At 32.5% G+C, this 15,173-nt stretch overlaps 1 protein-coding gene across 1 annotated transcript in view; it reads right to left on the bottom strand.

Moving 5' to 3' along the window:
- Positions 1-1,505: 1,505 nt before the first annotated feature.
- LOC127737178 (uncharacterized) overlaps positions 1,506-15,173 on the bottom strand; it is a 47,721-nt gene continuing 34,053 nt past the window's right edge. Inside the window, exons 2-4 of the mRNA XM_052247709.1 lie at positions 3,136-3,204; positions 2,155-2,244; positions 1,506-1,589 (exon numbers count right to left, since the gene is read on the bottom strand). Coding sequence (XP_052103669.1) covers positions 1,539-1,589; positions 2,155-2,244; positions 3,136-3,204 — 210 coding nt within the window. The 3' untranslated portion in view covers positions 1,506-1,538. The remainder of the gene's footprint in view (positions 1,590-2,154; positions 2,245-3,135; positions 3,205-15,173) is intronic.

The following is a 15,173-nucleotide window of genomic DNA, read 5'->3' as shown; positions in this document are numbered from 1 at the left end:
GTGGACAATGGTCTTGTATCTTAATCAGATTGAGGCCGAAATTCAATATCAACCTGCAACAGCTGTTCTTGACTTTAAGTTAGTTTTGAATCATATGTGATGTAAGAACTTCTTTGTCATTAACTTTTAAAAACGCTTTCGATTATTTCATTTCATGTTCCTTTTGAGTGGCTATATTTGTTAAACGATGGAAATGACTGACCGTAATGTTGCTATAACAGTGCCTAGTTTTTCCTACTAGCTACAATTAAATTTTGAACAACATACCGCAGATTTTGAATTTAGATGCATGTTGAAGGATTGATTTATTTCAAAGTTGATTGATTATCGTCCAATGGCAAATATTTCATGCATATTCAGGATGAAAACAATTAATATTTAATACAATAAGCATGTTCTTCACATGTAGGACGACCGGATGATTTGAGTAGACGTGTAGAGAGCATGGTTCTCTTCTTACAGGGGTCATCGAAATAAGCGTCCACAATCCAATCGAACGTGGCTTCGTATTTATACATAATGTACAGCTAAACAGACATCCCTCTTAACTTAAGCCATATTTTTTTCTGCCGGACGGGAGACGTTTAATGATGACCATGTTTATTTATTCTAGTCAACCCTAAGCTTAGGATCAGTTTAAGGAAAAAATGATTTCTGCTAAAGAAACACCCCTAATATATATAAGAAGATGTATTTATAATATGGTTACAGATATGTACTATGTACAAGGCAATATCCATATATAAAAGATGCATGTTGACTGTCTAAAGATCAAGATTTGGACCGGTGATTTGACATGGCTCAAGCAACAGACTCATAAGGCTAGTCCACATTCGATAGTTTGATACGACCCTGCACAGAAGTACCTATTATGTTTATTTCATTGAAATGACACATTATTTGATACAAAATTTATTGTATATGTTTTACGTGGCCGGATCTTTATTCGTTATTCTGGGGTAACTAATTAGCGGAACTGGAATTGTGTAACCTTCCCAAGCGTCTGATGAGTTAACTCGGTTTTTGTTGGGTTTCTTATTCATCGACTCATGATTTTTATTGCCCACGTGATATTTTCGTATTTTTTAACACACATAACCAACTGTGTTACATAGCTTCTAAATCCAGAGGTTTGACAATACATGAGCGAAAAAAAAAAATCACAAAATATAAAGTAACGAGACAACGAAAGACGAATACAAAAAAGCGGAAACAAAAGTCTGAAACATTGGGCAATGCGAACTCTGTCAAAATTCGAATGTACCGAAAAGTTACGCATAGTACTGTTGTTTCCGAAATTACAGCTGTGCTTATGTTTTATGTTAATTTTTTTGTTTTTGTCACGAATTGCCTGTTTAGTGGTGTTTTTTTTTTGGGCGGGGTGGGGTTGGGGGAGGGGGGGTTGTTAGTGTCATTATTGAAACTTTATTCAGAAGAGCAATCATACATATTAAAATATAATGTAAAAGGAAAACATTTTGATATTTACAAACAAGAGATATAGACGATTTTGATGTCGGAGTTATTATCTCAAACAGCTATCTGAACTGCAACAACAGGAAGAAGTAGGTCAAATACAAGCCAGCTAACTGAAAGAGAAAAATAAAACATAATGTATTATGGGTAATAACAATTATTTACTCGGTTTCGTGACAACCGTCAAAATATCAGGGAAGCCTGGGAGGGGAACATTCCTACCGCTATCCTGATATCACTGGAATATCTAACATAAAGAATGGTGAATTTGCAAAGTTCGAGATATAAAGTCCGTACTAGAAAAAAATATATGTATGAAAACGTTCAAGCCAATGAAAAGATAAATGGTACACGTTCCTTGCGATTGTTTTACTTTTAACGTTAGTTCTAAAAATAAAATGACACCAGTCAAAGATACTTGTTTCAAAATGTTTTATGTCTATAAAATACAGTTGCAGCGACAGTTGCGACAATTGTACCCCGAATCCTCCTTTTAACACGTTTTCTCTTACTAAACCATAAGACTAGACATGACATTTAGGCCATACCAATTTAGTTTCATATGTATTATGTTTGTCTAAAATTTCAGAAGGAACCCAAAGCCAAATATGCGACAAGAGTTTGTAATCAAAATTTGAATTTAGATAAATTTGTGGGACGGAACTAAATGTTACTTACAGTTAGAAGGAGTTCTTTTGTGATGGTGACCAAACCAAACGCTGTTAAACCTACGGATGAACTCGTTAATTTGGACAGGAATAAATACAGCTAAAAAATAACAATAGATAACATAGAATGAAAATGTGTGCGATATAATTAGTTGATCTGTTAATGGTTACTTCACATGCTGCGGCAAATAAGACATACATATTTAGAATAAGAACATATTAATGAAATAATAATGTATACTGCTCTGAACAAGACTGACACGCTGAGTTAGATCTGCATCGTGCTTGCTTACATTGTATAACAGCCCACTGGCATACATGTCACCCTTTGACTCAAACCAGAAAAGTTATTCTGATTCCGATCCGATCCGATCCGTCATTACTCTTACTCTTAAATGGTGCATGCTTGACGGAGACGTAGCAAATACTATAGCTTTAATTTTAAAGTTTTGGGTTTGACCTGTTTGATTGTAGAGGGGAGAGCACTATACCACGAGGCGACATGGGCAGTTCAGCTGATACACCCTCGGGGACGAATAAAAAAAAAACATCCACCATCAGTGTTATTGACCCATTTGTTATAAAAAAATAAGCAAATATACCAGGCTTCTAATTTTGAACGCCATACGCGCGTTTCGTCTGCATACGACTCATTACATAGTGCCGCTCGAATTAAAACATGTGGAGGTCCAAATGAAATACGACGTTGTAGAGCTTTCAAAAACGATAATTCCGAAAAAAAAATCCCAAATAAGGCAATCTGTTCCTGGGGGTAAACATACCTTGTTGTTTCGAATAATTCAGCATCAAAGTTTATACACAGTAAATTAATTTTATAGAAAATCAATATATAAATGATATTTCTGGTCAGCACAAAAGATCTATCTTCTTGGCTGGTGTGTAATACTGTTATTCCCCCTCCCCAACTGTATTTTTCATGTCATAATCATTTAATATATCACGGTATTTCATTACAACCAACGTATCATACCTGAGGCTGATCTTCCGGTTTAACGTCATTAATGTCTATGTCGTAAAGGTACTCTAATGGTGCATGAGCCTGCAAGAAAAACAAAGGAAAAGATTGTTGATCAATACTACAAAACAGTATCCTCACTTTATCGTAAAAAACGGAATCAAGCATGCCAATATAAAATTAAAGAGATACGATATGATTACTAAGGAGAGAACTATTCATCAAGATCAAAAGATCAAAGATGTGAACAATTTGAGTCTAGGTACGACCTTCAACAATGAGCAAAACTGTTACCGTACAGTAAATTATAAAAAGCAACGGTAAAAACTATGACAAAATGAGAAACAATTCAAAAGAGAAAAAACTAACAGCCCGACTCATACAACAATGAATGAAAAACAAATATGTCAGACGGCGATCAACAAATTTACTGCAACCACTGAATTACAGTTTCCTGGTTTGGGACAGGCACATACAGAATGTGATGGGGTTAATCATATTTATGTGAGCACCTAATCCCTCCCCTAACCCGAGACTGGTGTATCAACAAAAGAACGAACTGTAAAAATCAATTGAAAAGGTTTGACTCATCCGATCAGTACAAAGCACAAAAACGAATGACAAAATGAAAAAAAAAAAACACACAAAAATACCGATCTATGAGTACTCGCAGTTACTGAAAGGTATAATACCTGGATATACACATGTATTGCAATGCATGTTTAGTTTTCTAGTATAATTTTAGAAATAAAATCAATGTTAGTATTGATAAATAAAATATTCGTATTACAGTGCTAAACTGATAACCTTAATGAATGAGTTTATGCAAAGGAATAATGAGGTGGTTAGATCGTTTCTTTATTAACTAGCTCTTTTAACAACACCACCGTAAAAATTATCATGTAATATCCCATTTCTTTTCAGATTTCTACAGGTGCAACCAAACTTCCAAACTAATCGAGTTCACCACAGATGAAACAATGAAATATGTTCGTGGCTTTACTGATATTTTCGATAGAATTTGATAATATTTAAGCTTAATGTTCTTCATTGAACATGTTTACGATCATACCAACACAATTTAAAAAGTCAAGGAGTTCACACTTTCAAAAACATGGTAAGGGAGCTTTGACAGGATGACAATTTATGTAAAAAAAAGTCAGGATAAACTAATAAAAAAAAAGGCAGGACCGAATAGAGTGAAAAATAAAAAGGCAGGACAGAAATTACAACTAAAAAAAAAATGCAGGACACAATTTTTCATCCTAGCCCATCCCCCTCCCCCCTATGATTCTATGAATTGGTAATTTGAGATTTGATGATTTTAAGACAAATTTCAGAACGTTTTTATAGTCGATTTAATGACACTTCTATACAAATTTTCACCTATTTCAAAGGAATTCATTCAGTGACATTTTAGAAAGTAAAAGAAATAAATGTAAATGCTTTTTTTTCCCGATTATCAGTGAAAGTTCTATATGCCAAATTTGTATGCCAAATTTTACAAAAATCTCAGACAAAGCCCATTTATTATACCTCGACCTTATAGCATATTTTTTTGTTGTTAATTTTGATTCGTCTATAATCACACTATTTTGATAAAAGAGTTTATGTCCCTTTTCATCATATATTTCTTTGTGTAATTTTAAATTCGTTGTTTCAGACTCGGCTCCAGTCTTTGTTGGAAAGAAGGATTGCGTTTTAAAACAAGTTACTTACAACATGTTTAATTAATTGTTGAAAATTTCCAGTTTGTGTATTGGCTTGAATTCAGAATTTTTTTTACCTGTATCACGGTTTCTGAACACGCACCGTGAACTTTCAAACGTATTGCATCACCAGACTTCTATCAACTACAAGGCGACCGGAGAACCTTTTTCAGCCTATATATAAACTTTATCTCCGTTATGGATTAAATGAAAAAAGCTGATTGTTGCAAAGAAATTATGTCTTATTGTTGATTATTTCCCAACCGTTTCTTTCTCGTTTTAGGAGGCAAAGCATGCAGGTTGATAAAAGACAAAATTTCACAAAATAGTGATTATGGTAGGTGCAAATACATTTAGATCTTTTTTATGCATAGCATAAATTCCAAAGAAAAATTCATTAGAAAAATAGATAAAAGATAAACAAAAGATTGATCTTTTCAAACAATTAATTTGCATCTCTGCTCCCAGCAACCGTTTTTAGGGGAAAATCCTAACAAATAGGAATATTCTTATCGAAAATAGAAAGTAGGTACATCTTTTTATATTCAGGCGTATTTGGGTTGACTGTTTTGTCCTTAAAACACAAACATATTTGATACATCATCTCGCTTCAGATTCCATTATTTGTATATGCTTAGGCTTCATGCTGATATTCATACGAATAAAAATTTACAGTACCAAAAATATAAAATATATTGGTCAAGTGAAATACCTTTCTAAACAGTCATTACAACAGAGTAGGTCTGTTCGAATAAAAAGAAATAAAGCTTCGTGCGACTACAAAAGATAAAACCTGAGGTGTAATTTCTTATTTATATTTTTTTTCTTTTTTCGTTCACTCATTTGTTTCAATCGAAATTCAAGCATATCTATTAGTCTATTCATGAAATGTTAAAAATAAAAGAAAAAAAACAGACACAGCGTTAACTAATATCCCCCTTAAATGTTTACAAAAGCCGTTGACAGAAGGCTTTACTTGTGGATCTTACAAATGCATATCTTCATTTTGAGTTATCTATGGTAATTAGTCTTCAACCCCTGAATTTTTTTTTTAGTCTGCCCATACTTTTTTTGAGGTTTTTAACCCCTACCCCCCACAAAAAAAAAAAAAAAAAAAAAAAAAAATCCACCTGACAACCAATCAGACAATATTTTCGAGTTGACAAACGACATAAAAGTAAATCAAATATACATTATATCAAGAAGATATATTATTCTTTTAAAATACAACTGTCATGTAAGGATCGTACTGATGCCGTGTGGATAAATGTATTGGTTTTCAAGAGCTAAATTGACATGGTGTCATCCCTACAATAGCTTCCATTTTCACGATTGAAAAAACTAGGTGGCGTAATGGGGAGATATTTTTTGACGAAGTAGAATCCTGACTGCATGGTTCACAAGTACATTGTCATTGATTTAGGTGATTCAGTTTTTGAGTACAGATACAGAATACAGATATTCAAGCTTTGGTTGTCTAACTAGTGAACGGCTACCACTGAAAATTAGACATGGGTATTTTAGTAATAATTAATTTTGCAATGCTATCATTCACGTTGGATCCACTGATAATTTGGCTATAACAATTAAATAATTTAAGATTAATATTAATTTGAATTTAAAAGAAATAAGGGGCGTTAACTTTTCTTTTAGATTATTTCCATCATTAAAATAACCTGGACGAGTAAATTTTAATCATCATGACAGCTAAGTGCGTAAATTCAATTCACAACTTATTGACTTTCCTAGAACATGATTGATAAAGCTACGTTCTTGAATGCTTGTAAGTCTCATTATAATAGATTTAATACACACATTTCACCTTTATTTAAGGTGGTACCAAACACCTTCACTAAAATTAATTTGGCTCGTTTAATTTTCTCAAATTTTGACAAAATATTTACTTTGACCCTTTGACAAAAATATATAAAATTCAAAAAACTTGAACCACACACTTAATCGGAAAAATTTCATTGGATATATATCAGTTTGACAAACACTAATTTTTATCATTGAGAAGCTTAATATTTCCCTAACAAGAGAACGTGATTAAAACGTTCAGCTGATTTTTACAGAGTTGTCTCCCTGTCGTGTTATGTACCACATTGATATTACAAACTGATTTGAACCATGCTGCTGTTAAACATTTTTTCTCCTTTTATGGCTAATATGTTGATTCGTTTAAATTCAAAGGCCAGTCTTAACATGAAGGCTACGTTAAATTTTAACATCTGATCTCGTTTTATATCATGATAAGGGTTTCATAGCAGATTTTTCTTTTAGTTTTTCAAAGGACTGACATTACCAGATCCATAATTATATCCTTTATGGACACTAAAGAGGCTTATTTGTGAGTTGACATACGGTTTAGCATTTTGATTTATTATATTTTTTAGAATTTCTATCTAGGTAATTCTTAGAATTGTTTATTTATTCATTACGTGAACTATTATGTAGTGTGATTCCATATTATTAGTCTAATGAAATGTTGTTTTAATTATATCTGCTTAAAAAAATATATATATTCACTCGTCCACCTCGGATGGAAGTGTTCAATTTGAAAAATTATTTTGTTACGACACGAAAGACATAATCATATATATAAATAGTGCCTTTATGGCTGAATTGATGTCTTTGTTAGTACATTCTTAACTTTATACCTTTACAGCTGTCCAGATATTCAGCACCGTCATTTTATGGAGTTTGGTTTCAAGATTTATTCTATAGTCTGATAAGTAAAATAACTCATCGTAGATACCAGGATTTTTTTGTTCGCCAGACGCGCGTTCCGTTTACAAAAGACTCATCATTGACGTTCGAATCAAATAAGTTGAATAGGCCAAATGAAATACAAAACTGAAGAGCATTTAAGACCCGCCGAAATTCCAAAAGGTTTTGCCAAATACAGCTAAAGTAATCTATTCCTGGGATAGAAAATCCTTAATGTTTCGGACTCATCATATATATCAGGATTAGATTTTTTTTTCGCCAGATGCGAGTTTCGTCTACAAAAGACTAATCAGTGACGCTAAAACAAACAATTTAAAAGCCAAATAAAGTTGAAGAGCATTGAGGAAATCTCCACCAGCAGTGGCATATGTCATCGTTATTTCAGCTGGACATTTTATCATTTCTTTTGGGTATTTTAGGCAGAAAAAAAAGAAATTTGTAATGTACGTAATGTAAAGCTTTAAATTTTTTTTTATATTTCTGTTATCTACTTAGTCTACATTATCATTAATTGTACAACTCCTTTTCTCCAAAGAATGACTTATCGCTTGTGAAATCTTAGATTACCTGGCCCAAGAACACAGTTATTTTGTAGTGCATTTTAACAAGTCTTTAAACTTTAACTCAAAATTGTATTTTAAGGGGTCTATAATCCAGTTCGACAGCTTCAAACATACTATTTGTTTTAACCTTTTTTACCTGGACCAAATCACTACTTTACCTAAAATATCATGGCCTAATTTGTTTTACGAGTAATTTCAACCCCTTGCTTACTTTTTTATGTAAGGTAAATGAAATTTTTTGACAAGTTCTACACTGTTCACACAAGGAACTATATTTGTAGACAACGAAGATCAAAGGACGATAACTGTGTCCCGCACCACCTTGTTTAGTCAATAGATTGCAACAATAACCCTTTGTTAGCGAAGGACTTATTCTTTGTGTTGTGCATAAACAGTTAGTCAAACTAACTACCTTTTTATGACAGCTTCCGTCCCCAACATCCTGATATGACAAATATAATTCCGATCCCATTCTCTTCCTAAGGAAGTATTGACGAATAGTATTATCAATCAGTTGAAGGAACGTTTTATTGCATAATACACAATAAAAATATAGCTTTCAATCAGATAATAGAATATTAGCATTTGAAATTTGTCAAATACTCATTCGATGCAATTGCTTTTGATTGTATGAAATGATCGAAAAAGTTTAACACACATCTTAATATTGAAATAGAATCCATGAGCAATCAGTCAATTTTTATCTGTTATAATTCAAATAGAATAAAACTCTTCCTTTATTAGAAACTTTATAACTATTATGTAACTCTGAAATTAACATTAGAAATGACTTGCATATATCATAGTTTCTTATAACTATGCCAAGAAGATTGATCTCAAAAACACAAAGAACGTTTTGACGTCACGCAAAATGGCGTAGACAATTCAGTGGGAAAACCTTATACATACTTTTCAAGGGTAGTACACAAGATTCATGTTATTTGCAAGAATATATTATGATTTTTTTTTAAATCGGCTTGATTGATTTTTATTTAAGTGTCAAAACATTTCTTTAAAAAAAGTTCACCTCAAACAAAAACCGGTTAACAAAAAAAATAGTTTGACATCATCCTTTTGTCTGTTTAGATGCTACAAACGAAAAAGGCGATTATTTGTCACACTATCATTGATTTTACATCAAACGTCAACAATATATGATAACATCATGAGCACCCGTCGTCTGTGAGACAAAAAAAAGCTCCATGATGTGTTTTCATATGTCTCGTCAACGTGTCTGGTTTTTGTGTAAAACAAATTTCTCCGTTCATTATCATCGATATTAAATTACCTTCTCATGGAGTATGGCGGCTGTGACAGAGCTGACGCCTATATAAACACAACTGGAAATGAGCCAAAACACCAGCATTGTTGTACCAAACATGTCATATGAACTTTTGAGGAGTACAAATGCTATAAAACAGCCATTTGTAATGTTCAGCACAAACCAAGTAAACAAAAGCCAACTGAAAGAGCTATCTAGTCTGTTGATAGTTTTACATAGTTCTAAGTGTGCTAATCGTAGCTGAGTAAGGTCTTTTCCTATTTTTCCACTGCTATCCTTAGTTTGCTTGTAGAGAAAGCTGTTGTATGTCTCTAAGTCATCTTTTAGAGTAGAACAGAGAAGAACAAAAAATATTACTGGAAATATCCAAGCTATTGTGTCAATAATATTTATTGCATAAACAAACACTTTAACGGTCATTCTCATTTCAAACGGCGTTACAAAAACGAGCGAGAACGAATCATATGCTGTTCCAAGCCCTGCAAACATTATTGTGCCGACCGAAACAACGTTAAAGAATAGTAATATGAATGCTGTTATCAGATATGCTGTTACTTTTAACTGGATTGTTGTTTTCTTTGTAATTATTCTAAAATTTGAAAATGCTAATTCTCGGCTTTTATTCCACTGATAGAAGAAAGCACGTAATCCTTCTGATTTGTAAGAAATGTATAAAAGGGACGCCATGTTAACAAAACATAGAATTACCCATGTAACATTTACCAGTTTAAAGTTTCGAGTTTCATCTAAAACGTCTCCTACGAAAATACCAACTGTAGCTCTGACACAATTTATTCCTAGTAAAAGAGCAAGGATACAACAAAATCCGAAATGTATATTTCTACATGGTGGTAATTTACGTTTCGTCAATGATTTTTCATTTCGACCGTCTTTTGAAATGTTGATGGAATAAAACATGCCAAACCATGACATTGCTGTGATGTACAAATACATAGTTAACAAAATATCATCTTTGTTCTGAGTGTTTTCGATGGTCCAGGCAATTTTTGAAGACGACTTTTCGGACATTGTTCTCCTTTTTGTCAATGAAGACATGTTGTCTTCAAATCACTTGTAGAAAAGAAATTAAACTGTTAGAACACTGACTTCCTGAATATCTTATGTGACTCAAATGCGTATGAGGAAAACTTGAAATGCTTTTAATTAAAAACTTCAAAATGACAGTTAATGAAATTAGAGAAATGGAAGCATTGTTTAAATTGTATGCAAATAGTCTAACGCAATCGTTAATCGTTGTAACTTCAATTATTGAATCATCGTGTCATTAGTAACCAGAATTGGTATTGATCTTCTTTACATGTTAATTACTTAAATACATATATTTTTTATTTATTTTTTACTCTGGCATTGATGAATATTTACTTGCACTATGATATTATTTTTATTATCGAAACTTTATTTTTAGCCAGTTTTCTGCTGGAATGCAAAATGAATACTCGCCTCGTCTACTAGACCTAAACACTGCTAGAACCAAGAAACTGTTCTTGTTTTTTTTAAGGTTTTCTCCCTATTTATATAAAGTTAAATAAAGAAAAAGATTAGACTATGTTTCTTTTTGAAAATTAATGGACAGGGAGTTTTGTCTTGTGGTATTTTATATTTATGTTCATAACGATCAGTTTTTCGTGTCAGGATCCCCTTTTTCCAAATTTTGCGTGTCAACCTTGAAAGGGTTCACATTGGCCCTCAGGAACCCCTATCTTTAATTGGTTTTAGGAAACGGCCGAAATGTTTAAGTATTGGTTCGCTCAGATAATGGGTTTACATCAATTCTAGCTAAGATGGTTCACAAAACACGAAGCTTTTTTTCAAGATTTACCGTTCCTGTCATATTTAACTGTTTCTTTACACATCAACACTATTGAAGTTACTGGATAACAAACAGTTTAATTAATATGAGTTTAATACTCTTAAGGAAAAAAGGGTGTGGTAAAAATAGAAGATGGCAAATGATTTTTACTTCTTACTTCCTCTTTCCGATCAAACAAACAATTTGCACATAAAATCATTTTTCAATGGATTCAGGTTTTTCGTTGATATACAATGAGTTTAAAAATATCAATGAAAGGTCTTTTTTGGTTAGAAATTGTGGGCTTGACCATTTGTGTTCACGGTAGGATTAAAGGTATATCTTTTGTCTATTATTTGCTGACATGAAATCTCTAACTGTAAATAATTTACTCAAACTCCTTAAATCTCATTATGAAATGACGAACTTGTTATTTGATAATGAACTTTGGTTGATATGTTTCTACAATTACTTTTCCTTTAAGTAAATCACCAAGGAGCAGTCTTTAGGTTGCAATTCTGTAAATATAGACAATGCAATTTCCCATAGGAACTCCCTTTGCGGCTAAAACTGTGACACTTTTACTATGAAGTTTCGTGAAAAATAATATCCCAGAACGGAAAGTTTATATGCACTACTATTTTATTCAAAGGTCAAAATATAGGGCTGTGCGGCATATTTTCAACATTTATATGCCCTGAACTTCTAAGAGTTTAAACTTATACTAAAATTCTATACTACCCTTACCTTGATATTTGGACTTCCTAAGAATTAAAATTTAGGCGCTACCATGTTTTTCTATACTGGTTACATTTCCAAGTGATATCTCTATGAGATGAAACACCGAGATCAGAAATGGGAACCAGTACATTAACAAATTAACATATCTATGAATATTATATATCTCCCCAAAAGAGGCGTGGTTTGAGAAACAGCTGTATTTACAAAGTGCAACCTATAAGGCTTTTTTTCTACTATGTTTAATACATGTTGATCTGCATCTATACTGAAGCTTAAACGTCTGATATCGGCTGTTTCGTGTTAAGTTTACATTGTTTATTCATTGTTAAAAAAAACTTTTCGAGATTCTGAAATTGACAGGATTTTCCAATAAGGCGATTACAGTTTAGACAGGGGTTCAATCACGAAAACAATAATTGCACGCATGCTTTTGAAAAAAAGTTCTTGCGAAAGAAATTATTTTAAAACTAAAACCTATAATCATTTTAAGTTTTTGAGCTAAACATTTTCGATTGAACCGTTTTACTTCTATACAAAGCATGCAATCAAAGTTAAATTCCTATGAATTATTACAATTAAAGATATCGTCTTGTATTACCCGACACTGTATATATATAGATTATCGTTGATCATCTCAACGAGATTGATTTTCTCGATTTAGCCGGTACGGCGAAAGTGAATAAGCAATCGATTTGAGATGACCAATGATAATCTGTTTATCGCTATTTTACCTATGACGACGTTGTATAATTTCATTGACAACGGGCACGTGCGCCCTTCGTTTCTAGCGATAATTTTTCATATCACTTTACTGTGCTGAGAAAGGAAATTATCAGTCAGTAATTAAGATCAAAGGAAAATTTCGTAAAATAGCGGTAAAACAGATTATCACATAAATATAAAATCACAAAAATACTGAACTCCGAGGAAAATTCAAAACGGAAAGTCCATAATCAAATGGCAAAATCAAAAGCTCAAACACATCAAACGAATGGACAACAACTGTCATATTCCTAAACATTAAAATACAACATGGAAAAAAAACACAATATGTCTATATGTCACAACCTGGAATAGAAAAGAATTGGTAAATAAGATAAAACGAGACTTTGGTACCGATGGATCCGTGACTATGATAACATGTCGCGCTTGTGAGTTCAGGCATACCCGTATAGTATCGGTCAATCATTTCGAGATGATCGTAAATTTCGATTTCACTCAATCTTCCTCATTACTATGTTGAAACATTTTTGTGTGAGCATATGCTTATGTAGTCCATATGATTTCAACACGCATGAGCGTAACGTATGAATTGAGATAATAACCGCCGTATGGTTGGATAGAAGATTTATGAGTAAGCTTTAATTGGTCATGGGAAGACAAAATGTGAAATTCAAAAGAGAAAAAAACATAAAAGAAAAAAAAAAAAACTCTTTCCTTATTTGATACTATAAATTTATAACGCTTTTTTATATTGAAATTAACACTTAAAATTGTATTGTATTCAAAAGAAAAATAAAACAAGACTATCTCAAGAAACACGAAAAACTTTGCACTGTCACGGTAAAAGACGAGTGACATTCCCAATAAAATTTCATTTTTAATGCACCCACCTAACATAGGCTAAACCATATACCATTCGAAAGCACATCATCTGTACTATCTTTTTTGCCCGGTCGTCAAATATTCGTATGGTTCAGTTTCCGTCAAATCACGATGAAAGGTCAAGAACAGAAAATTTCTAATTTTACAATATGTCAGCATTTTTGCATTTTTTGTCTTCTGAATAATAATATTTTGTATGGACATATGAAAATCTGTTAGAACAAATGTTAATAGTTACTTATCCAGTGGCGGATCCAGAACTTTTCATAAGGGGGGGGGGGCTCTGACTGACCTAAGGGGGGGCCGCTCCAGTCATGCTTCAGTGATTCCCTATATAATCAACCAAATTTTTCCCACGAAAGGGGGGGCCGAGGCCCCCCAGGCCCCCCCCCCCCCTGGATCCGCCTATGTTATCAATAGCACTTTGAAATATTAATGTAGGATTTTTGATAAATAGCGCTATTTTCCAGAAATTCCAGTGAAAAGGATAAAAATGCGTGAAAACCAAAATTTTGGTCTGTGATTCAATTGTTATTCGCCATAAAACAAAATAACATATTTTATTTAGTAATAAGGATGTTTTTGACATCATCAAATTACTGCAATTACGCTTCATGTTGATTAAACAGCCAATTATAACAACCCATGCAGTTGCCCAAAACACCGCCATCGGCAAAAAGATAGCCTTTTTAGCTGTGTTATGTTAAAACAAATTATATGTAATCAATATAAGGTTAAAAAAACATGAACCTTTACAGTGCAGAAAGGTTAAAGGATATAATACACAGGAAATTCATGCTTTTAGGGAAAAGTTTGTGAGCGAAACTTTGATATTTCAATATTTATATGTTTTCTTGGTTGCTTAAAATGCATCGTCCATTGACTAAGGAAGTGAAAGCTATTATAAGCTAGCCACTGAAAATGTTATTCATGCCTGGTCGAAGTATTTAATCCTAATAAACTACCAATTTCTTTTTAATAAATTGAGACATGTTTCAATTATATTTATTTATAATAATTTTTTATTTGGAAATTCTAGCAATTCGCAATAACAATACTTACACTTCCTGAATAGTTAGCATATTAGTCCATTGTAATATAAAGATGATTGATTGATTGTTGGTGTTTAACGGAATTTTCAGCACTATTGGCTACTAAAGTATTTTGCGGTGATCAATTTTTATTTGTGGTGGACCAAGGGGTGCCCAAGGAACCTCCGACATTCGGCAGGAAAACTGGCAATCCCCGTCAAAAATACATTAGTTATATGTATAAGTATCAAGAACGAAATTACTGTGTAGTAATCACAACAAAAAATCTACCAATCAGTACCAATAGTGTTTTGTAAAAGTAAACAGCCTCTTACCAAACAAAGCAGTTTTGATATTAATGTTTACTTCAGCTACATGCTAAATATAAATTTGCTTAATAGAAACTGAAATATTAATGCATTTTAACCACTTTTATTTCAAATTTAATTGGCCATGGTTTTGCATCAAAATTTCAATGTATTTTCATTTCAGACTTTCAGAAAACCAGAGCGCTATTTTAGTAGATCATCTGTCAAGCATTGATTGAACATTGGCATATTAGAGATAATACATGTACATTCA

The sequence above is a fragment of the Mytilus californianus genome, unplaced genomic scaffold (genome assembly GCF_021869535.1).
Source record: "Mytilus californianus isolate M0D057914Y unplaced genomic scaffold, xbMytCali1.0.p SCAF_4, whole genome shotgun sequence".
In the NCBI taxonomy this organism is placed as follows: Eukaryota; Metazoa; Mollusca; class Bivalvia; order Mytilida; family Mytilidae; genus Mytilus; species Mytilus californianus.
The sequence above is the reverse complement of the archived record's forward strand: the minus strand, read 5'-3'. Positions and strand labels throughout refer to the sequence as shown.